The 20,930-nt window shown below is 37.9% G+C and overlaps 2 protein-coding genes across 6 annotated transcripts; both read left to right on the plus strand.

Annotated features, from left to right (window-relative positions):
- Nucleotides 1–236: 236 nt before the first annotated feature.
- Nucleotides 237–1,220, plus strand: LOC137936794 (glutathione transferase GST 23-like). The gene is made up of 2 exons (XM_068781678.1): nucleotides 237–562; nucleotides 636–1,220. Exons 1-2 carry the CDS (start codon nucleotides 248–250, stop codon nucleotides 990–992), a joined length of 672 nt encoding a protein of 223 aa, XP_068637779.1. The 5' UTR covers nucleotides 237–247; the 3' UTR covers nucleotides 993–1,220.
- A 6,070-nt stretch (nucleotides 1,221–7,290) lies between these two features.
- On the plus strand, nucleotides 7,291–19,686 carry LOC137936448 (chaperone protein dnaJ 1, mitochondrial). 5 transcript variants are annotated; one of them, XM_068781125.1, is made up of 19 exons: nucleotides 7,291–7,457; nucleotides 7,555–7,715; nucleotides 7,795–7,857; nucleotides 7,992–8,071; nucleotides 8,713–8,796; nucleotides 8,885–8,923; nucleotides 9,011–9,172; nucleotides 9,278–9,322; nucleotides 9,407–9,494; nucleotides 9,772–9,836; nucleotides 9,925–9,987; nucleotides 10,076–10,148; nucleotides 10,268–10,359; nucleotides 16,179–16,250; nucleotides 16,875–16,931; nucleotides 18,212–18,260; nucleotides 18,358–18,427; nucleotides 18,627–18,713; nucleotides 19,110–19,686. In XM_068781125.1, exons 2-19 carry the CDS (start codon nucleotides 7,565–7,567, stop codon nucleotides 19,204–19,206), a joined length of 1,437 nt encoding a protein of 478 aa, XP_068637226.1. In that variant the 5' UTR covers nucleotides 7,291–7,457; nucleotides 7,555–7,564; the 3' UTR covers nucleotides 19,207–19,686. The 5 variants fall into 5 exon arrangements, with proteins under 5 accessions (XP_068637226.1, XP_068637225.1, XP_068637227.1 ...); XM_068781124.1 differs by having other exon boundaries at nucleotides 7,291–7,715; XM_068781126.1 differs by having other exon boundaries at nucleotides 7,291–7,715; nucleotides 9,017–9,172.
- Nucleotides 19,687–20,930: the final 1,244 nt, after the last annotated feature.

Raw genomic sequence — 20,930 nt, forward strand, 5'->3', positions numbered from 1 at the left:
TGGTCAAACTGTAAGAGCCTACAACTGAAAAATGCCCCCTTGATCATGACTAGTAAATGCCATTAAATACACACGGCAGTGTGGTGGCACCTTTACAGCCTCAATCCATGCCTGAAGCAAGAGCCACAAACTTCAGTCAGCAATCCTGAAAAATCTGCTTTAGCTTCTCGTCTCTTGAAAAAGATTAAACTCTATATATTGCAGCAACCGTCTGAGACCCTCAGTTACCAGCAGGAAAGCAAAGCCTATGGCCGGAGAAGCAGTGAAGCTTTTGGGCATGTGGGCAAGTCCCTTTTCTTTGCGAGTCCGGTGGGTTCTGCATCTGAAGGAGATAGAGTACGAGTATGTGGAAGAAGACCTCCAAAACAAGAGTCCCCGCCTCTTGCAATATAATCCTGTTTATAAGAAGATTCCAGTTCTCTTACACGGGGAGAAAAATATAGCCGAGTCCCTTGTGATCATTGAGTACCTGGATGAGGTATGGAAGAACAATCCGATCTTGCCAGAGGATCCTTACGAGAGGGCAATGGCTCGGTTCTGGGCGAAGTATGCAGACGAAAAGGTTAGAACTTAATAATTTGGCACGACCCTTTGAAAGAACTCTTTAACTTATTTCAGCTTCTTTCTACTCGCAGTGCTTTCCAGCAATTTTTGGTGCTTTTGCTAAGACCGGGGAAGATCAGGAGAAATGCATCAAAGAAGGCCAGGAATGTTTGAAGGTACTAGAAGGTGCCCTTCATGGGAAAAAGTTCTTTGGGGGTGAGACGATAGGGTTAGTGGATATAGCCGTTGGTCTGTACGGTTATTGGATTCCTCTTGTGGAAGAAACCGTTGGCATCAAAATAATTGAGGACAGCAACTTACCTTTGCTGACAACATGGTTCCAAGACTTCCTTGCACTTGAAGTCGTGAAAGAAATCCTACCTCCAAGGGAGAATCTGATTTCGGTTCTCAAAGCTTTAAGAACTAAACTGGGTGCTGTACCAGTTTAACACTAAGGCCTTGTTAGTGTTGCCTATAATTAATTACTTTTGGTTGTAGCAGCTGCTCTCTTATTGAAAATTTACTGTGTCAACAATGGTCCGAACATATCGATGCCTATAATTATGAGCTATATGGTAAAGGGCTTCAGGGTGATTTAAGATTATGCCTGCAGTTAAAACAATGTAATGATGCACTTTCCCTAGTCTAGAATCCCTTGTTTAACCTCTACAGCCTCATTAAGAAAAAAGAAAAAAGAACAACATACATAGCCAAAAGCTCTGCAACGAAATGAGCAAACAACTACAACACTAGGCTTTTTTTGGAGATTTTATCAGGCATTTTTATCAGATTTAATTTTCTTACTTATAGATTCCTCTTACAACGATCACAGATTAAAGAATAGTAAAAAACTCGTGTAAAGATTAAAATTTCACCTACGTCGAGAGTGTGTTTGTACCTCTGAGCTCGCTTCAACTCCTTGGCCATTGTCAAAGCTCTTGAAGAGATACTTCGTTCCCTTCATTAACTCACTGTTGGAGAGCATTTGTCGAGCTTCATTTGGTGAATCCTAGTCGAAAGAATTGGCTTTTGAGATCATCCGTTGTGTAAGTTTTTAATGAAAAAATCTTTATTCACCATGATTATAAACAAGGTTACAAGGTGTGTTTATACATAAATTTGGTAACAGTAAAAGACTATTTTTGGCACTCAGAGATTCGTCGGTTCCGGTGATGGAAGCCTGGTCTGCAGGCTTCCGTTACGGCACCATATCGTTCACACGCCCTGCAAGTTGAGCGTCAGATTGGAACAAACGTGAAGTTTGGAACAAAAAAATTCAAAAAGAGGGCTTGGAATACTTTTGGTGAAAATATCGGCAACTTGCAAGTGAGATGACACATATTGTGTGTGACGTTTATCAACAACAACAAATTTTCGAAGGAAGTGATAATCTAATTCAATATGCTTAACTCTCTTGTGAGAAATTGGATTGAAACTTAGGAAGATGCACTTTTTTTGTCACATAAGAGAAGAGGTGGCCGTAGAATAGGAACATGTAAATCACAAAGGAGATGCGCAAGAGCACAATTTTCAAATTCACAGTTGGAACGTGATACCGTTGGTTACTTTTTAACACTCCAATAAATCAAATTGTCTCCAAGATAAGTGGAGTAACCAAAGGTGGAGCAACGAGTGTCAGGATAGCCAGCCCAGTCAGCATTAGAATAAGAACCTACAGCACCAAGAGTAGCAGATGGGCGAAAGGTAAGGCCAAAGTGAATGGTGCCTTTGACATAGCGAAGAATATGCTTAACGGTAAGAAAATGATCTACGGTGGGAGCATGCAAGAATTGGCTAACAAAGTTGATCGCATGGTCTATGTCAGGGCGAGTGATGGTCAAGTATTGAAGGGTGCCAACGAGAGACCTGTAAAGAGTGGGATCCGAAAATAGAGAACCATCAATGGATAGATGCTAGGAAATTACCATAGACGTAGTCATATGTTTTCTATCAAGTAGTTAAGCTCGAGTAAGAATATCTTGTGCATATTTGAGTTGACTGATAAACAGTGCATCGGTAGTTGGCGAATCTTCAAGGCCAAGAAAGTAACTAAGAGAACCCAAATATTTGGTGGCAAACTCAGAATTGAGCTTATGAGTGAATCTGGTGATAAGAGTGGAGTTGTTTCCAGTAATAATGATGTCATCAACATAAAGGAGTAGATAGATAGTTTTTGAGTGTTTATGAAAGACAAACAGATAAGTGTTAGCACGACTGCAAAAGAATCCAAGTTGAGTGATAAAAGAGTTGAAACATTGGAACCAGGCACGAGGAGCTTGCTTGAGACCATAAAGAGTTTTCTGCAACTGAAAAATGTGATGAGGAAAACGAGGATCAATGTACTCAGGAGGTTGTTCCATATAAACATTTTCAGTGATTATGCCATTGAGGAACGCATTCTTGACGTCAAGTTGGTGAAGAGGCCATTTGTTGGTCACGACAATAGAGAGCACTACTTTGATTGTGGTAACTTTTACAATAGGACTAAGAGTGTCAGTGTAGTCAAGACCAGGTAGTTGAGTGTAACCCTTGGCAATGAGGTGTACTTTGAGACACTTAATGGATCCATTAAGCAGATATTTTGTCTGAAACACTCATTTGGAGCCCACAATGTTGGTGTTGGCAGGTCGAGGGACTAAAATCCAGGTCTGATTATTTTTCAAAGCTTGAATTTCTTCATCCATGGCAGGAAGCCAAGCAGGATTCTTAGCGGTAGATTTGAATCCTTTAGGCGTAGTAGAGACAAGGAGATCAGAGAGAAGTTTAGAGGATCCTACGATACTAAGGTTGGTTGGTTGGCATGGTTTGAAAATACCAGTTTTGCCTAGTATAAGCATAGGGTGAAAACCCAATGGTAGTGTAAAAGCAGGAGTTAGAGTGATTCGTGTCTTAGTAGGTTCTGGACTGGAAGTCTGGTGTGGCGAGGAGGGACCTACAAATGAATTAGTGGCCTACATGGACTCATCGACCGGATCAGTACAAATAGAATATGGGGTAAATCCGGATTGAGTAATTTGCTGAGAATGATAAGAGGAGGACGGAGGGGTTGTTGTTTGGATAAGACTGGGTTCCAGAAAGTTGGAAAAATGGAGAGAGGAAGGGGGTTGATCCTAAGATGATTTTTTGAAAGGAAAGTTGTATTCATCAAATTGAGCATGACAGGTGATGTAGATCCAAGAGGTGATGAGATAAAGGCAGTGAAACCCTTTAAAGAGGGACTGTAACCTAAAAAAATACAGGGAATACTATGAGGTGAAAATTTATTAGACATATAATCATGTAAGCAAGGATAAACCCGACAACAAAAGAAATAAAAAATTTCATAATTTGGAAAAGAGCCATATAAAAGTTCAAACGGTGATTTACCTTCAAGAAGTGATGTGGGCAAATGGTTGATGATGTAAGCTGTAGTACTGAAAGCTTCAACCCATAAGCAAGGAGGGAGATGGGAGTGAAAAAGAATGCTAGACCAGTCTCAGTCACATGACGATGTTTGTATTTTGTACGTACATTTTGGGCAGGTGGATATGGGCAAGAAATTTAATGTTGGATGCCAGAGGTACGAAGATGAGTTTGGAAGTAAGTGCTAGAAAATTCTCCCTCGCCATCACTTTGGAAAATTTTAATATGGGCCGAATATTGATTTTTCACAAGTTTTAAAAATATAATAAAAATTATATTTGAATTTCAAAAGATAAAGCTAGGTGAAACGGGAAAAATCATCAATAAAAATTACATAATATGCAAATCCTAAATGAGATTTGACTAGTGAAGGGTCCCATATGTCACAATGAATAAGATCTAACACATTAGAAGATTTATGTTCATGATGTGGATAAGGCATTCAATGATTTTTCACAAGTTGACATGAACTACATAATGATGGAGAGGACAATAAAGAGGTAAGATAAAAATGTCCTTATTTATGTAAAGAAGAAATAACAAAATGATTTACATGTCCAAGGCAAGCACGTCATAAATCATAGGAAGCATGTAAAGGTTTATTCTTAAGGATAGAAAGAAGGGCAGGGTTGCCACGCTCCAACACATATAAGCTTCCATCTCTCTTATTGATTGCCACCACTACTCCTGTGTGACGATTTTGAATAGTGAAAAATATTATTAGTAAATGTAACGGTTAAAGGAAAATCAGATATCAATTTACTGATGGAGAGAATTTTTTTTGTAAGATGAGGAACAACTAAAACATCTAACAACTGAATATTGGGGGTAGGAGAGATAATATCAGTGTGAGAAAGGTAAGGAGGCACCATTCCCCACAATTACATAGTTCTTACCCGTGTACGGAGTGGATAGATCCAGAAACTTCAATGTCCAATAACCAGTCAAAGGGTGCAAATCCATTGAGAGTGCACGATTTAGAGAAAGCTTCAACAAAATGGGCACGAGACTCACTGGACTTACTGTGGGCATGACATTTGTTGCAATGATTAGCGTAGTGACTGTCAAAACAGTATATCTAGCAACGAGGAGGGTGGCACCCTAGACTAGAATGAGTGCGGCCACGATTGACATAATGGCGGCCAGAACCGTTGGTGCGGCCTTGGGTGAGATTTGAGCCGCGGCAAGTCGACCGGTCCGAACCACAAGAGGTAGCAGCAGGAGAAACAGGGCTCTCAAGAGATTTCTGGAAGAGCTCAAAGCTCTCAACTCTGGAGACGAGGTCAGAGAAATGGGGGAGAGGCGTGAGGGCCATTTGTACGACGGAGAAGGTGGAAAATTCGGCCCCGAGTCCACGGAGAAACCGGTGGAGTTTGTCAATGTTGTTGACAAGTTTGTCAATCGCTTGAAGCTAATCGTAGAGACCCTTGAAAACACAGGTGTAAGCGACAACGAATTGATTGCAGCGCTTTAGCTGTTGGAGATCGTCTTTGAGACGGATTTCTCGAGCCTTCGACCAATGACTGAAGACATTTTTCATTGCAAGCCAGACCTCATGTGTAGTGGAGAGGCCAACGGCTTTGGCCATTGCCTCCTTGGCGAGGGAGGAAAGGAGGAGGCTGAGAAAACATTGATCCATTACTCTCCATGCCAAATATTCGGCAGTATGGTTGGTAGAATCTGAGGTGACAAATTGAGGTGGTGGCTCAAGGGTTCCTTCTACATAATTAAGGAGATTTTGACTTTTCAAAAGAGGAAGAAGTTGGTTTTTCCATAGGAGGTAAGTTGTAGAGGAGATTTTGATGGTGATCATGTGGATTAGAGTATGAAATGAAAGAAGATGAGAAAATGATTCAGCAACCATTGAGGTTTGACCTGATTTTTTTTAAACCTTTGTGAACTGGGCTGGGCACAAAATTGAACCATAGGCCGATGCTAACCCAAGTTCCCTGCCCTAAGGATGGACGAAGGCGGCTATGAGAAATTATCCCTCGGGCTCTAAGAAAAAATAAAGATGACAATTAAAATTTGGGAACGTTGGTGGTCTCTTGATAGAGGAAGCAGCACCGCAGGACGCGAGGAGGATGCATCGGCGAAGAAAGGTGGAATGCCAGGGGCTGTCGTGTCTGGATAAAAGCTGAGGGGCGATGACTATGCTGGTGCATAGAGGTGGGCAACAGTGGAAGCAGAGCAATGATGCACTGAGGGAAAGCTTCTCGCCAAAAAAATGGATATCAGAGAAACAAGGGATCAATGGCCTCTGATACCATGCAAGTTTTTAATGAAAAACTCTTTATTCCCACAATTATAAACAAAGTTACAAGGTGTATTTATACATAAATTTGGTAACTGAAAAAAACTATTTTTGGCACTCGGAGATCCGTCGATTCTGGTGATGGAAGCCTGATCATTTACACGTTGAAGAGGTGAGGGGAGAGGATTCTACCGCGGAATCAACTTCCAAAGCAAAAAGAAGAGAACCATCTCAGTGGAGTTTGATCTTTACGAAGAACAAGGCTGGGGACCTGTGATTGTTGTGGCGGGTTCCTACGGTTTTTGTTCATTACTTTCAATAGATTTAGTCATTTTGGAGCTTATAAAATGAAAGAAAGAGAGATATAGAGATGTAATTATAATTTGAGGAGGAAGAATAGTGAGTGAGTTAACATGGTTTTGCAACTGGCTTGCAACTACTACAACTTCTTATGATCGTTCTTGCTTGTTGAGCTCAAAGTCACGATAATAGTATGTGTTTGATAGAAACTAGAATGCAAGGTTTAATCGAATAATCAGTGAGGTGTCAGAGTTTGCTAAACCACCATGCACTGGGTTTCATAGCCAATATGCATAGGAAGAGAATAGTTTTTTCTTTATGGAAAGAAAGAATAGTTGAAAAAAAATTATATTGAATATTTTAATTTTTATATGTTTATATTTATATCCATTTGAAATCTATAATAAGTAATTAGCATAATCAACAAATAAAAATATTTTGAATTAAAAAAAGTACTTATTTAAAGTTGTAGCATAGTATTCAAACTAAGTCTACTTATGAATTTACAACAAAAAAATCTTATTATAATAGAATTATTACGCAATCTATGATTTCTATTTCAAAGAAAAATTTCATATTTCAATAACACAACTGATTTTATTTATTGGAAATTTCTCATGTTATTTTGTCTTCTTCATATTTAATTATGCCATTTTTCGTATCTAAACAAATCGGATATATGTTGTAATTGTCCCTTTCTCTAGTTGCTCTGCATTAGTACATGATCACATGGTCATGCATTTGAGAGGCTCAATCTCGCATTGTTCCATTTTGCCGCGAACTACCGAAAATTTCCCTCTACTAAACCCTCGAGAATGCAGGTGCCGCATTTGAGAGTAATATAGCAGAAAATAGAAATATAATGTGTTGTGTTACTGCTCTCTCTTGCCACGCCCCTGCGATTTCTGCGATTTCTGCGATTTTTCCTCTCACCGGACCCCTTGATCCTTGATCGATTGTGAGACCGTCCTCAACTATTCTATCCATATCTTACTTCTCATCTTCCTGTTATCGATATTCTCTACTTCGCCTCTGATGCGTGGGGAAACTTACAGTTAGTTCCCGATGGGAAGACTTGGCCGCCTGGTGTTTTCGACGAATTTGATTTGGCAGCGACATCGTTACCTGTTATCTTCCGTCTCCGATTCGTACTTCAATCACCTAGACAAAAATCGTGGGGCTTCTTCATTTTTTCGATCAATTTCGTCCGCACCGTGTTAGTCTTTCTCTGTCATATCGGTGTGTTAAGTTACTTACTCTTGTTGTTTTACTGAAACACGGCGTTTTAATTCCAGCATTACATGGTTACAAGTTTGATATTGGGAGAGGACCATTCAGCCGTCATTTCCATACTACCGGTATGATACTTTGTCTCTGTAGGTTAATTAATTATTTTTGAGGTTTTTTTCATCGTCCGAGTCGTTTGGTTTTCTATTTCAGTTTCTTTCGTGAATATTGAATTCTGTTCATCTCGTTTTTTTTTTTTTTTCAGGCAAAGAACGAGACTTGTATGAGATACTTGGTGTCCCAAAAACTGCTTCTCGAGATGAAATTAAGAAGGCATTCCGTGAAGTGAGTACATGTACCGGCTTGAGATTAATGCTGGGTACCTTTCATTTTTACTATCCAAAGTCTATATGTATCTGTTGTAATACTGCCCCAATCTCATGATGTGTATATCAAGGTACAAGTTATTCCAGCATTCCCACTGATAGATATGGATTGCAATTCGACATGCTAATGCAAAGTGTACACGATCTTTCTCCTAATTGGAATCTCTATGTTTGTGCTTGTATTTAATTTGTTTAGTGTAGCTCTGTTCCTCTCATTCTTATTTCGGATGTAAATGTCAAATGAAGTGCCATGTGGTGTTACTTTTTCTATCTTCTGTCGGTTGAGAATAAAATATTTTACCCCTATGAATAAATCAGATTTAACAAAATAAGTTTCTTAAAAATAAAAAAAATCTGAAGGAATTAGATGTGAAATCTGCTTTAGATACTCCTTTTCTGGAACATTCTTTTTTTATTACCTCTTGTTTCAAGTCTGTAATATCCAACTGTGAGGAATATGGAAATGTGGTAGCTACTTTTGATCTGAAATCTGTTGGTTCATTTATTTATACTTCATATCTTAGATGTGATGTTTATGTTCTTTGTATATCACTTAAAAATTGTTTTTTCAATTTGTAAGCTAATACAATAGTTATGCAGCTTGCGAAGAAGTATCATCCAGACAGAAATAAGAACAACCTTTCAGCCAAGAGAAAGTTCCAAGAAATAAGAGACGCTTACGAGGTTTGTATGTAGAATATCATTGAAGCTTCTGCTTATGTTTAGCAACGTTTGGTAAATTAGTCCATCATCTGTGAAAGGTAAACTGCAGACTTTGCAAGATCCAGAAAAGAGAGCAATATATGATGAGGTAAAAATTATCTGGCCATTTTCTGTCCCAAATGCATCCCCTTTTACTACACCTGCCTAACGCTTGTTGCCTCTATGCAATTTGAAGCAACAGTCTGGTGGCGATGAGACCAGACAATACTCTCATGATGCTGAACCCGGAGAATACTCTCATGATGCTGGAACTCGAGCATACTATCACGGTTCAAGGGGCTTTGGTTATGGCCATCAGGAACCTTTCTCAGATACCTTCTACAAAATTTTTTCTGAGGTGTGTTATGGTTCAAAAGATACAACAAACCTGTGCTTTGCCCTTCTTGTTTTCTTCACATATGGCTTGCAATTTATGCTTAAAACAACTTCAACGCTTCTGCAGATATTTGAAGATGGTGTAACAACAAACTTTGCGAAGGATGTAGAGGTTGATTATTATCTTTTGAGCAAGTGGAAGCTTAATTTGAAGTGGCATTTAAAATATATTGAGCTTTTCTCATGGAATTTATAGGTGGAGCTTTCTCTTTCATTTGTTGAAGCTACTACTGGGTGCACAAAGCATCTATCTTTTGATGCAGATGTCCCTTGCGATTCTTGTCGTGAGTAAACACAATGCCTTCAAGTTTTGGTTGATTACGATCCTGCATATGGAAAAGAAAGCTTTTAAATTTCAGTGTTTTTTGTTTTCACAAGGAGTTAAGATCACACATTAGAAGGCATTCATGTTATTATTGTGAGTGTTATATTTTTCTGATAAAAGACTTGGAAGATATCACTAACCGAACAAGCAAGAAAGAAACCGACAACATTTTAACTAATTTGGTCCTACTATATCGATTTACTTTTTTCTGTTCTTGTTTCACTTTGGAAATGCAGATGGAAGTGGGCATCCTCCTACAGCTAAACCAAACATATGTCCAGCTTGTAGAGGCAAAGGCAGAGTAAATACTTTTATATAAACATATATGTGGCATTAATTCACTTCTCACAGAAATTAATAAATTGCTGCTGATTCAAATACCTCATCAGGTTACTGTTCCACCTTTCACATCAACATGCGGTACTTGTAAAGGAGTTGGTCGAGTTATTAAGGTCTGCTGCTAATTTTGGTGAAGAATGGCAATTTCTAGATCTGGTTAAGTAGTTTCACTGACTTATGGAGCTGATATTTTGTATAAAGGAATATTGTTTGGCATGCAAAGGATCTGGGGTGGTTGAAGGTGTCAAGGACGTCAAAGTTGTCATCCCTGCAGGTGTTTTTCATTGTTAATAAGTGGATAATGTGAAATATAGTGTTTCCCATTTATTTATTTATGGAGAAGTCCTAAATTGTACTGGTTGTATATTTGATTGTTAATTTTCTTTGCTGAAGGAGTGGAATCTGGAGACACAATTCGAGTGCTAGGGGCTGGAAATAGTGGAGGTCGTGGTTTTCATTCTGGGAACCTATATATTAAGCTGAAGGTACCTGATTTTGTTATTCTAATAGTCCCTGTGGTTTTGATAGGCTATGGAAACGACTACATTCTTTCGATTATTTTGGGGTTAGGTTGTGATGTTACCGTTAATGATTTTTTTTGAATTATTATGATGCTCTGAACTTCATATCATGGTTGTACATCTCACCAAGTTGGCTTGTGTCTTAGGCGATTTATCTCGGGTTAGAATGGAAGATGAGTCAGAATGTCTGAATTGGATACATGAGACCACTGTTTGATGCATTGCAATAATTTGTAAAATATGGTCTGCATTTTAGATAATTTGATTGACCTAGTGAACCATTATATGAAACTATTGTCAATTTCTGGACCAAAATTAATGACCAAAAAATTATCTTTGAAGTGATCTGAGCCATTAAATTATGTAGTAACAGCTTCAGTTAGTAAAGTATTTGTATTGAAGAAAGAAATCTTTTTTTTTTTTGTGTTTTGGTTGACAGTGAGAAAAAAAGAAATCCATTGAAAAAAAAACCCAGGCGAGCAAGGAGTACAAGATCTGGGCAACAACAATACAAAACCAGAAGGCTAGAAGGGGTCAAAGGGGAAGAAAAGATTAGGGACCCCTTCCCTAGCTAAAGAGTCAGCTAGGCCATTATCACTTCTAGGAATATGCTGCCAAGTGACATTCAAATTTTTATAGAGGTATTCAATTTTATCAAAATACATTATGAAGCGCCAAGGAGGGTCTTCCTTCCTGCTTGCCCAACTAATTATGACTGTACGAGTCCCCTTCTTTGACTAGAGGGGCTGAGAATCTTCCTGTATATAGCCAGAGGCCCTGAATTAGGCTCTCAACTTTTCCATGATCGCATCACCATGACCAAAGGGAGCAAAGTAGACCAGAATGATGTTACCTGAGGAGTCTCTGATCATGTCACCTCCTCTAGCTGGGCCCAAGTTGCACCACGAGCTACCATCAAAGCTGAGTCTTAGCCACCCCCTTTGAGGAGGAGACTAGGCAATATTAAGCTGCAGAGGACAAAATATAAAGAACTTATAATAGTTTTCTAGTTTCTTCTTATTAAGGAGTTGGGAAGGTGGGACATGTTTTGCAGTTTGCTTACTCAAAAAAGGATGGAGTGCATTGTAGCTTCCTCGAGACGTCTGACGGTCTTTAGTCTACCTTCAAAAGTATGATAGTTTTGTGCTTTCCATATGTCCCAAAGAACAACAGCAAGGGTTATCATCTGAAAGTTTCTCCCGACTGCCCCCAGGGCGTGAAGGAAGCTTGGAAGAAAAGAGAGCTAAGGGTGGAGCTGAAACAAAGTTGAAGTCCAAACTTGAGGATGCAAGTGCTCCATAATCTGTCCCAAGACGGGATAGTGGAGGAAGAAGTGTCAGGCTGGTCATCATAGCACTTGCAAGTTTGGTCTTCAATGTTGTTTCCCCTTTAGTGCAGTTGGTCAACTATGAAAATTCTATCTTTAGCTGTGCACTACAAAAAAAGATTGATTCAAGGGATAGCGGGGATATTCTGGACTCTTGTCTCAGAGCCTTTTACTTAAGGTCATAGCCACCAAGATATGAGTATTGGGAGGTGACCGTGCACGATCCCGAGATGTCATCCCTCCCGACCATAAGGTACTCTCCTGAACCTCTTATGTATATTCTAGGAGTGACTAGAGGTTCATGGCACAAGCTCTATGCCCTCCTTGCGTTCAAATCTCAAATGCGGGCACTGTTTGTGTTGTTGAATGAATTTCCAACTTCTGTGCTTTGGTCTATGGCAAGCCAAAAGGTTGATGGAAATGCAGCTCCAAGACTCTACTCCCCCACCCATGTGTCCAGCTAGAAATAGGTGTATAATGATGTTCTCCTCATGTTGGTTTTTTTATTTCCAATTTTTTAGAGCCATTTCGACAGGAGTGGAGGCTTATGAACCTTATGTTTTTTATGCTAGTCCAACTATGCTCTTGGATTTACTAACTTCCTCCTCATTTACTAATTGGTAGTTGAAATTAAAAGAGGTGCCTGTTATAGGAATCTTCTCTCAATGGCTTCAATCCTGTTTACTACGAGACAGGGAAGTGGAGAAAGGAGAGGAAGTAGTCAGGCAAGCCCGTCAAAGTAGATTTAATGAGAGTGGCTAACTCACCAAGTGAGAGGAGATTACAATGCCAATGCGCTGAACACATCTCAGAATGCTCAATGATTGGGCTCCGAAGGAATTTCATGGCTTTCTGATAGAGAGAGGGAGACAAAGGTAAGCAGTTCGGAGGGCATGCATTTTACACCCAATAACATCCGGGAATAAGGCTGCAAGGTCTAATTCTATGTTGAGCCTAAAGAGTGAGGGTTTTAACCAATTGATGCGTTGGTCAAAAATCATTTCATATACAACTAGTAATGCCTTGATACTTGTCATTTGGTTAATGTCCTTAATTTTTTGTTGAGCCCAAAGATTGAGGGTTTTAACCAATTGATACGTTGGCCAGAAATCATTTCATATGCTTCTTTTCAAAAAACAAAAAAAAGAAGTAAAGAAATCATTTCATATGCAGTTTAGTAATGCGTTGAATCTTCTCATTTGGTTAATGTCTGATGTGGGACAATTACGGATTTAAACATACCTGATTTGGAGATGATTGAGTGATAGTTTTCGCTGCTGGAAGGAGAGAAAAAGAAGAAGTAGATGAAGAATTGAGATGGAGAAGAAGAAGAAGAACAGGAAAGGAAAAGGAGAGATAATAGTAGAAGAAATTTTTATCATCCATATAAAAAACTACTTTAGTTGTTCTGTTACGGTCTATTAATAACAAATTTCTAAATTTAAAATTCAAAAACAAATAAATTCCATAACTGAATAAATCTATAAAAAATCGTAAAATGGGAAAAATGAATGAAATAAAATAAAATAAAAATAAATCATCAAAAAGGAATAATGGTGGGTCCCGTTGGATGTCGATGGGCATACGGGTGTCCCCACCAATTCTATCAGGGTGAATAAAATTGGACCTTGAGGAGTGCTCGGATTACACTTCAACAAATCGGTGTTCTAAGTTATTATTCGAATGCAAGAGTAAGGGTAGAGGTGGAGCAAGATCGAGAGAGAGCGATTAAAAAGGCTGGGAAAAGAAGTAAACAATTTCATGGGAGAAAAGTAGAAAACAATTGAGAAGATAAGAGAAAAGAAGGGAAAATATTAGGCTTGTGAGGGAGAAGAGATAAGGGGAAGGAGTTTAGGATTAGGTGATGAGTAGGGAGAGAGCATAGAGGAGACCAAAGGAGAGAGTTAGAGTGCACAAGAAGAGACCGGGGGGGGGGGGGGGGGGGGGGGGGGGAGGGGACTATAAAAGGAGTGTAGAGAGGGAGAGAAGGTGATTTTTTTTTTTTCATGTTTTGTTTTTTCATTTTTCTTTCTTTTTCATGTTTTTTTCCCCACATGCGAGTCGTGCATGTGCGTGTCAAAGAAGCACGAGACTTTTTCCCTTTTTGGCGCAACATGATTTATTTTTGAATCTTATGTTTGGGATTGAGTTGGGGACGTTGAAGAGGAAGAAGGCTTAGGTGGTGGAATGGCAAGCCGACGATGTTGGAACTGGTGGCAAGCAATCAAGATCTGCGGCTTGGCCGGCGTGTAGTTCAGCGATGATTTTGGAATGGTTTTGCAACGCCAGCCGGAAGAGGGAACGACAGAGGGGAATGGTGAGCTGACGGCGGAGAGGTCAGTAGGAAGGGAGGCGACGGTAGGCAGCGAATTTGGGTCGGTGCATAGCTTTTCTGCAACGTTCTTAGTTTTGATTGGACATTGGTGTTGTTATTGTTAAGGAAGGGGCTCGGAAGGGTCTTAGGTAAGTCGGCAATGGTTGGACCACAATGTTGAGGGTTCGACGACAGTGCGATGGTGTGCGACTGTAGGCGGCGATTGTATTTGGAGATGATGGCTGGATGATGGAATGATGAAGGACTAGAAGTTGGGAAAGTGCCTGTTAGCGAAGATGGCTCAAAGGGCTTAGAGGCTGTGACATTGGGACGATTTTGGGTTTCTGGAATTGGAAAAACCCCACAAAAATGTACGAGATAGAGAGCATTGACCTTTTTTTTTTTTATTTCTGATTTGGGCATTTTGATGACATTTGAGCCGAATCGCTTGACAGTTTGCTGGTAGAAGATCTTTGGAATAATTTTTGCTCTTGAGGGTCCGTTGTGAAGCAACCGTTATTTGGTTTTGCATGCTTCCTCGTGGATGTTGTTGCAGCTGTAAGGAAGGATAATTTGTGTAATCGTGAAATTTGAGAAAGGACAAAGAGGGAGAAGCTTTTCACGGCTCGTGGAATTTGGCTTGGACGATTGAGAATGTGTTTGGCGATGGCGATGGTGATGGCGATGGCGACTGGTTGGAGAAGGCGACTGAAGACACTCGAGAAGGGGAGTCGTGAGGCTGTGATCTTCCATAAGTGACGAGGATAATTCTCTGATGTAGAGGAAGATGATCTTTGCACGCGTGATCTTACCCGCTCTGATACCAAATTGATGCGAGACAATTAATTGGTTCTAAATGTACCTGATTTGGAGATGATTGAGTGATGGGTTTCATTGCTGGAATGAGAAGAAGAAGGGAGAAGGACACAACAGAAGAAATTTTTATTCATCTATCTTCAAAAACTCTTCGACCATTCTGGTACAGTCTATTACTAGCAAAATTCTAAATTTAAAATTCAAAAAGGGATAAAATCCTTAACTGAATAAATCAATAACAAATTCATAAAATCAGGAAAAATGAAATAAAAAATAAAAATAAATTATAAAAAAAGAATAATCCCAACCACAATGTTGTGGGTCCAATTGGGGCTCGATGGGCATACGGTTGTCCCCACCAATGTCTCTACTACAAAAGAAAATAGTGTCATTCGAAATTGGACTAAAAAGGATCCTATCAAAAAGTCAATTGAGGACGGAAAGAAAGAAAAAATATGATTAAATCAGAAGATTATCTTATCTATGTTTACTTTTTCTTATAATTTCACTTATATACTTAATATAGCTAGGACAAATACGAAGACAGTTTGTTTTTTACTTTTTCGTTATTTTGGGAATTATGGGTAAAATTTTATAATATTCTGGATGAGATCTGAGGCATTCATTTATTTCATTTGGAACAGTAAGAGATGTGTCAGATTTTAGGTCCTTCAATTTGGTGCCTAAGACTGAGATGGACAACCTATATATTACTGGGGTAATGGAGCAAATAAGCTTTCATTTTGATTTTTATAACTTTTTCTTTTTTTCCCTTCTTGTTTTTGAGAGAATGGAGGTGTTTTATTAACCAAAGACAAAGTGAAACTAGGGGAGGGAGATAAAAAGCCTCAAGCCTCAGGATACTTGGCAAGGAAGTTATCTGCAGCCAAGCACTGATGAACAACCCTTCTTTGACTAATCCATTAGCAATACAATTTGCAGGCCCAGGAGTCTGTTATCATTACAAATAAGAGGATTGCAAACATCCACAATTTCTTGGAAAAATATTAGTACTTCCAAACGCCTTTTAGGCTTCCAACTGTCTTTTATGTCTTCTATCTTGAAGTACCTATTGATTTTTGCTTATGAAATTTGTGTGTCCTCTTCTCTTGTTAGGACCTGTTCATTGTTGATGAATGGATGTTAAATTATTATTTTTTAATCTACTATACACCAATTGCTTTGTTTTATGGAAGAGGACTTAGTGACCAAAATAAACATGGTAGTCTAGGTTTACTATTTTATTTTCTAAGTTTAGAGCTGTATAGCAAGATTTTGGCATCTGACCTCTCTCTTTTCTTATGTATTTTTTCATCCTTTCTTTAGGTTTCTGAAGATCCTATCTTCAAGAGGGATGGTGCAGATATATATGTGGACTCCCATATTAGCTTTACTCAAGTGAGGATCAGCTTGCTTTCTGTTTGTTATGTTCAGTAAAGAATTTTAATTAGATGAGTTTAAAAGTTGCATAAGAAAAAGCTAGAAATTTTCTTTTTTGTAGTCTTTATATATCATGTGTATTTGCTTAAAAGTATCTTGAGTTGATAGCTAACAAAGGCTGTCACTTGGACCAGATTGTAGAGTGCTTTTCTGAAAGTTGCTTGGTTGCTTTACATGCTTGCAAAGTTATTCTTGTAATTAGCAAACAAAAGTAACACTTGGATCAGGTTGGCTATGTAGGTGAACTGTTACTTGCTAATTGCTGTTGCTTGACATTTAGATCTAAGAAAACGTTTTATTTTATTTTTGAAAAATTAGAGCTAAGAAAACTTAGTAGATAGGGGATCCGTGTACCCTCTCTCTCACACTGCTGTGTTTGTGTGGCTCTGTTAGCACAGAGTAATTCTTCATAGTTCTTTTACACTTTGCTGACTATCATTAGTTTTGGGTTTATATATTTCCAATTCTGTTTTAAAATTCTTACTGAGAATTGATGTCCATCTAACATGGTGAATGTCCCAGATTTTTCTCTATTAATTGTTTTGTGGTTTGTAAGCTTAGAGTGAATATTGTTTCTTCCAGGCTATTCTAGGTGGCAAAGTTGAGGTGCCGACCCTCTCTGGGAAGATACAAGTGAAAGTATTGTCTATTTCCTTATTTCTGTATATGATTTTAAAATATTATTTTCTATATGTATATGACGAGTTCATTTATATCTCTAGTTTGCTGCTCATTTCGTTTGAAAACATTATAGTTGAAATGGGAAGATACAAGTGAAAGTATCGTCTATTTCTAATTTCTGTACATGATCTTAAAATATTGTTTTCTAATGCATATCATGATTTCATTTATATCTCTAGTTTGCTACTTATTTTCTTTGAGAACATAATAGTTGAAATATAAAAAAAATGCTATATTACACACCTTGTTTGTGAAAGTGTATATTACTTTATCCTTAACTGTGTTAGTTTTATGACCTTAAATAACTAATATTAAATAAAACCTTAAAACAATTTTTTGTGTTCACCAATTTTTTAAAAAATAAAAATCTGTGTATTTCTTATCAGTTTATCTATGTTATAGACTCTGGCAGGATTTTTCACTTAAATGTCTTCATAAAGATAAAAAGTTCTATGATATAGATAAACATAGAGTACCTAATGCCATTACAAAAAAAAAATGAATCTCTTATTATATTGGAACTTACCAATGAGATCAACGGATCATCTATGACAAACATTTTTTTGTTAAACTTAGTAAAATTATGCAATGCATAATATTATCTAAGTTCTGCTTAATCATTTGATAGTCTTGTTCAGCACCGATTATTTGTTGATCTACCATCAACATAGCGAAAGCTGCAGTGTTCATATAATACAGAGTCCACATACAACAGCTAAACTACTGTAATTGAATTAAATTCTCTATTCGGTTTTCTTCTTAAAACTGTATAAGTATTTTTCCCTTACTTGCTTTAAATATGAGGGGAACATAGAGTAGATTATAAGGACCATATGCAGTTCTACATAATTTTAAATCTTCATCTGCTTGAGAAGCAGAAAGCTTTTTCAAGTAAATATGATCTAAGCAGTTATGACTACAATTTGCATCATGGTTCCTTAAAGATTAATTTCTTCAAAACTCATGATGATCTGTTATCCGGGGAGATAATGAGATCCTCGTAGTGATTTCTCTTGAAAAAACTGTGATGGATCCAGTCATTGAAGATTGTGGACATCTGCAGCTTTGTTCGATTGGACTATAGGCTTATAGATGGATGTGTCATTTGATCTCAAATAAACTGCTACTTTTCTTATAGTTGACGTAGGAACTGTGTGGGCTCATTGCCAAACTCGGATAATCAACCAACTTGTTGGCATTTTTTCTTTTGATTGCTTGAAGTTCTGGTGTTCTTTCAGATTCCAAAAGGAGTTCAACATGGCCAAACTATGGTACTAAGAGGAAAAGGTACTACATTCATGGCAATTAGATTTGTTTGTCAAGACTTTTGATGTCAATTCAGTCCTATTGTAATGAATTTTCCAACTTTTGTAAAATGAGGTAGGTCTGCCCAGACATAGTGTCCTTGTTGACCATGGTGACCAGTACGTGCGTTTTCACATTCATTTTCCTTTGTAAGTTCCTTTTGGCTTTTTACCTCTCACTTGCCAGGAAGATGTTTGTCACATTTCCTGTTTATCTTACTGTTTTATTAGTACCTTAATGGCCCAGATGAGTCCTACTTAAACTACTCTTTTAGTGCAACAAAGGTCTCTATTTTCTGGTTGAAGAAAAGCATATGGCTCAATTATTTTTCCTTTCAATTTCTACCAGGAAGGTTAGTGATCGTCAACAAATGCTGCTGGAAGAACTTGAGAAGGAGGAAGTAAACCGTGAAAACAGTGTCTTTGAAGGGAACTGGTATGTTGTATCATATTTGTTACTTCCAAAACAATTGCCAATTTTATAGGAGGTGTACTTTTTGCAACTAAAGTAAGGTACATTTGCCTGGTCGCTGATATGGAACTTTATGAGGGTGGCCTCTCTCGCCCACCTGCCTTGAAATTGGCAGAATCAGTTGCATTTATAAAATTTGTTGCGAAACAAAACACTGGGAGTTTTTGCTTGCTGAGTGAACTGTTTCCTTTTTAGGTTTCAATTCTATCATATCCTCAATATTTGTTGAGAATACTCCCTAAGATTATTACCAAAATAAGGTAGTCTAATTAGGTTATTGTACTGTTTTCGGACTAGTAATGGAGATTTTTAAATGAACAACAGGCTTTATCAGCAGCTATCTACTGGTTGAACTTACAGGTGGCGGCAGATCATCGATGGCCTGACTGATCCCCGTTTAATGTTTGGAGTGGCAGTCTTCTTGTTCATCTTAATGTCACTGAAAACGGCTGTCTGAGTGCTCTTTTGCATTTGGATCGTGGAATTGGAGGAAGTCCACCACAACTGCAGTCTGGACTGCAAGTGCTTGAGGTCCAATTCATGAAGAGAATTCATTCTTTCTGAGGTACTAACATGCCTCTAGAGCGCGCGGATTAGTCCACTCCCCAAAAGGAAGGGTAGAGTGGAGAGTTTTGGGAGAATTTCCTTTGTGATGTAATTAGGAAGGGGCTCTTCTTTTGACCCCTTTCCTATTTTTTTGGCAATGATGGGGGAGGAGCCCGAAGGCGGCGAGGGCGTTGTGCGTCCTAATCTTATCCTCGTCGGTGAACTAATTGCTGCTTGACATTCTTGTAGTTGAAAACTCTCACCAAGAAAATCGGTGCTTCTATTTTTCTATCGTCCCAAAAAGCTCTCACTATGGTTGTTAGTGTTATTACTGTGTAGCATTACTCAGAACACTTTGTCCAAATTTATTATATGCATGCATTTAAATGGTTCCTTGGAATGTATCCTTTTAGGTGATTCACCATTCAGAGGTGGGTCTCTATAAAAATTAAAGAAGTTCATCTAAACCTCGATAATGGTTATTTTGTTACCTATTTCATTTACCATACCTTTGATCCATTACTTGTTTGACTTTAATGAATAAGAGTTTATTCTATATCTGATTTTTTTTATCCGTTTACTTGTGAGTAAATGGGTAAACAGGTAAGTAAATGGATAATTTAATATATTATTTTAGAATTATATAAATATGATAATAAATAGCTTAAAATAATTAATAATTAAAATAAAACTATAACATAAAATAAGATTCATTCAAAAATTATAAAGTAATATGAAACCATAGAACTAATAAAATATCTTTATAATATTAAAAAAAATTGTTATCCTCTACTCTCATTTCTTTTAGGTTAGATACTAGTGTAAAAAATCATTAATCATTTGAATGTGTAATTGGGCTTTGACCTAAGGTGTTGATTTCAGGATTCCATGGTAATAAGATTCATCCTTGAAGCAATAAGAAGAAGGAGAGAAAGGGAAGAAGAGAGGAAGATGAAGAAAGGAGAGGCAGAAGCAGAGTGGAAAGAGAGAAGACTGATTAAGGTGAAGAGGACGATTGGTTAGGGAGAATGGAAAGAGAGAGGATAGGTTAAGGTGAAGAGGACGATTGGTTAGGGAGAAGAGAAGAACACGTTGGGGGAAAAAGAGGATTAGGGTTATGAGCTAATCCCTAATCCTCTTCCTTAAGCTTTATTTATACTCTAAAAGAGTAAGAATTACATCCATGCCCTTCACTCTAAAAGATGAGGAAAAAGACTAAGAATCTTAGAATTTTTACATCAATATCATTAATGGTAGATCATATCTTGTAACACTCCCCCTAAAGTTTGTAGAGAGAAAACATTATAGATTCCCAGTTTAGTGTATATAGTGGTTAAGTTCACCGGCTTTGTGAATATATCAACAACTTGTTTTTTAGATGAAACATGTTTGAGACTTATAAAATCAGCTCGTAATTTTTCCCTTAAAAATGACAGTCTACTTCAATATACTTTGTTCTCTTGTGGAATACCGGGTTGGAGGCGCTTGAGTTCCATAGGATCCTTTTTTCAAATCTCAATTCCGCTAGAAGATATTTAAACCATAGAAACTCACTTAACCTTCATGGGATTTTTTTTTTTCATAAACATCCATTTTGTTGGGAGAAATTTTGCCTCTACTAGAGTATTTATAATT

This window comes from Aristolochia californica, unplaced genomic scaffold (genome assembly GCF_029961685.1).
Source record: "Aristolochia californica isolate CCGP_79_NKW_82.1479 unplaced genomic scaffold, dmAriCali1.0.hap1 SCAF_7, whole genome shotgun sequence".
NCBI lineage: Eukaryota > Viridiplantae > Streptophyta > Magnoliopsida > Piperales > Aristolochiaceae > Aristolochia > Aristolochia californica.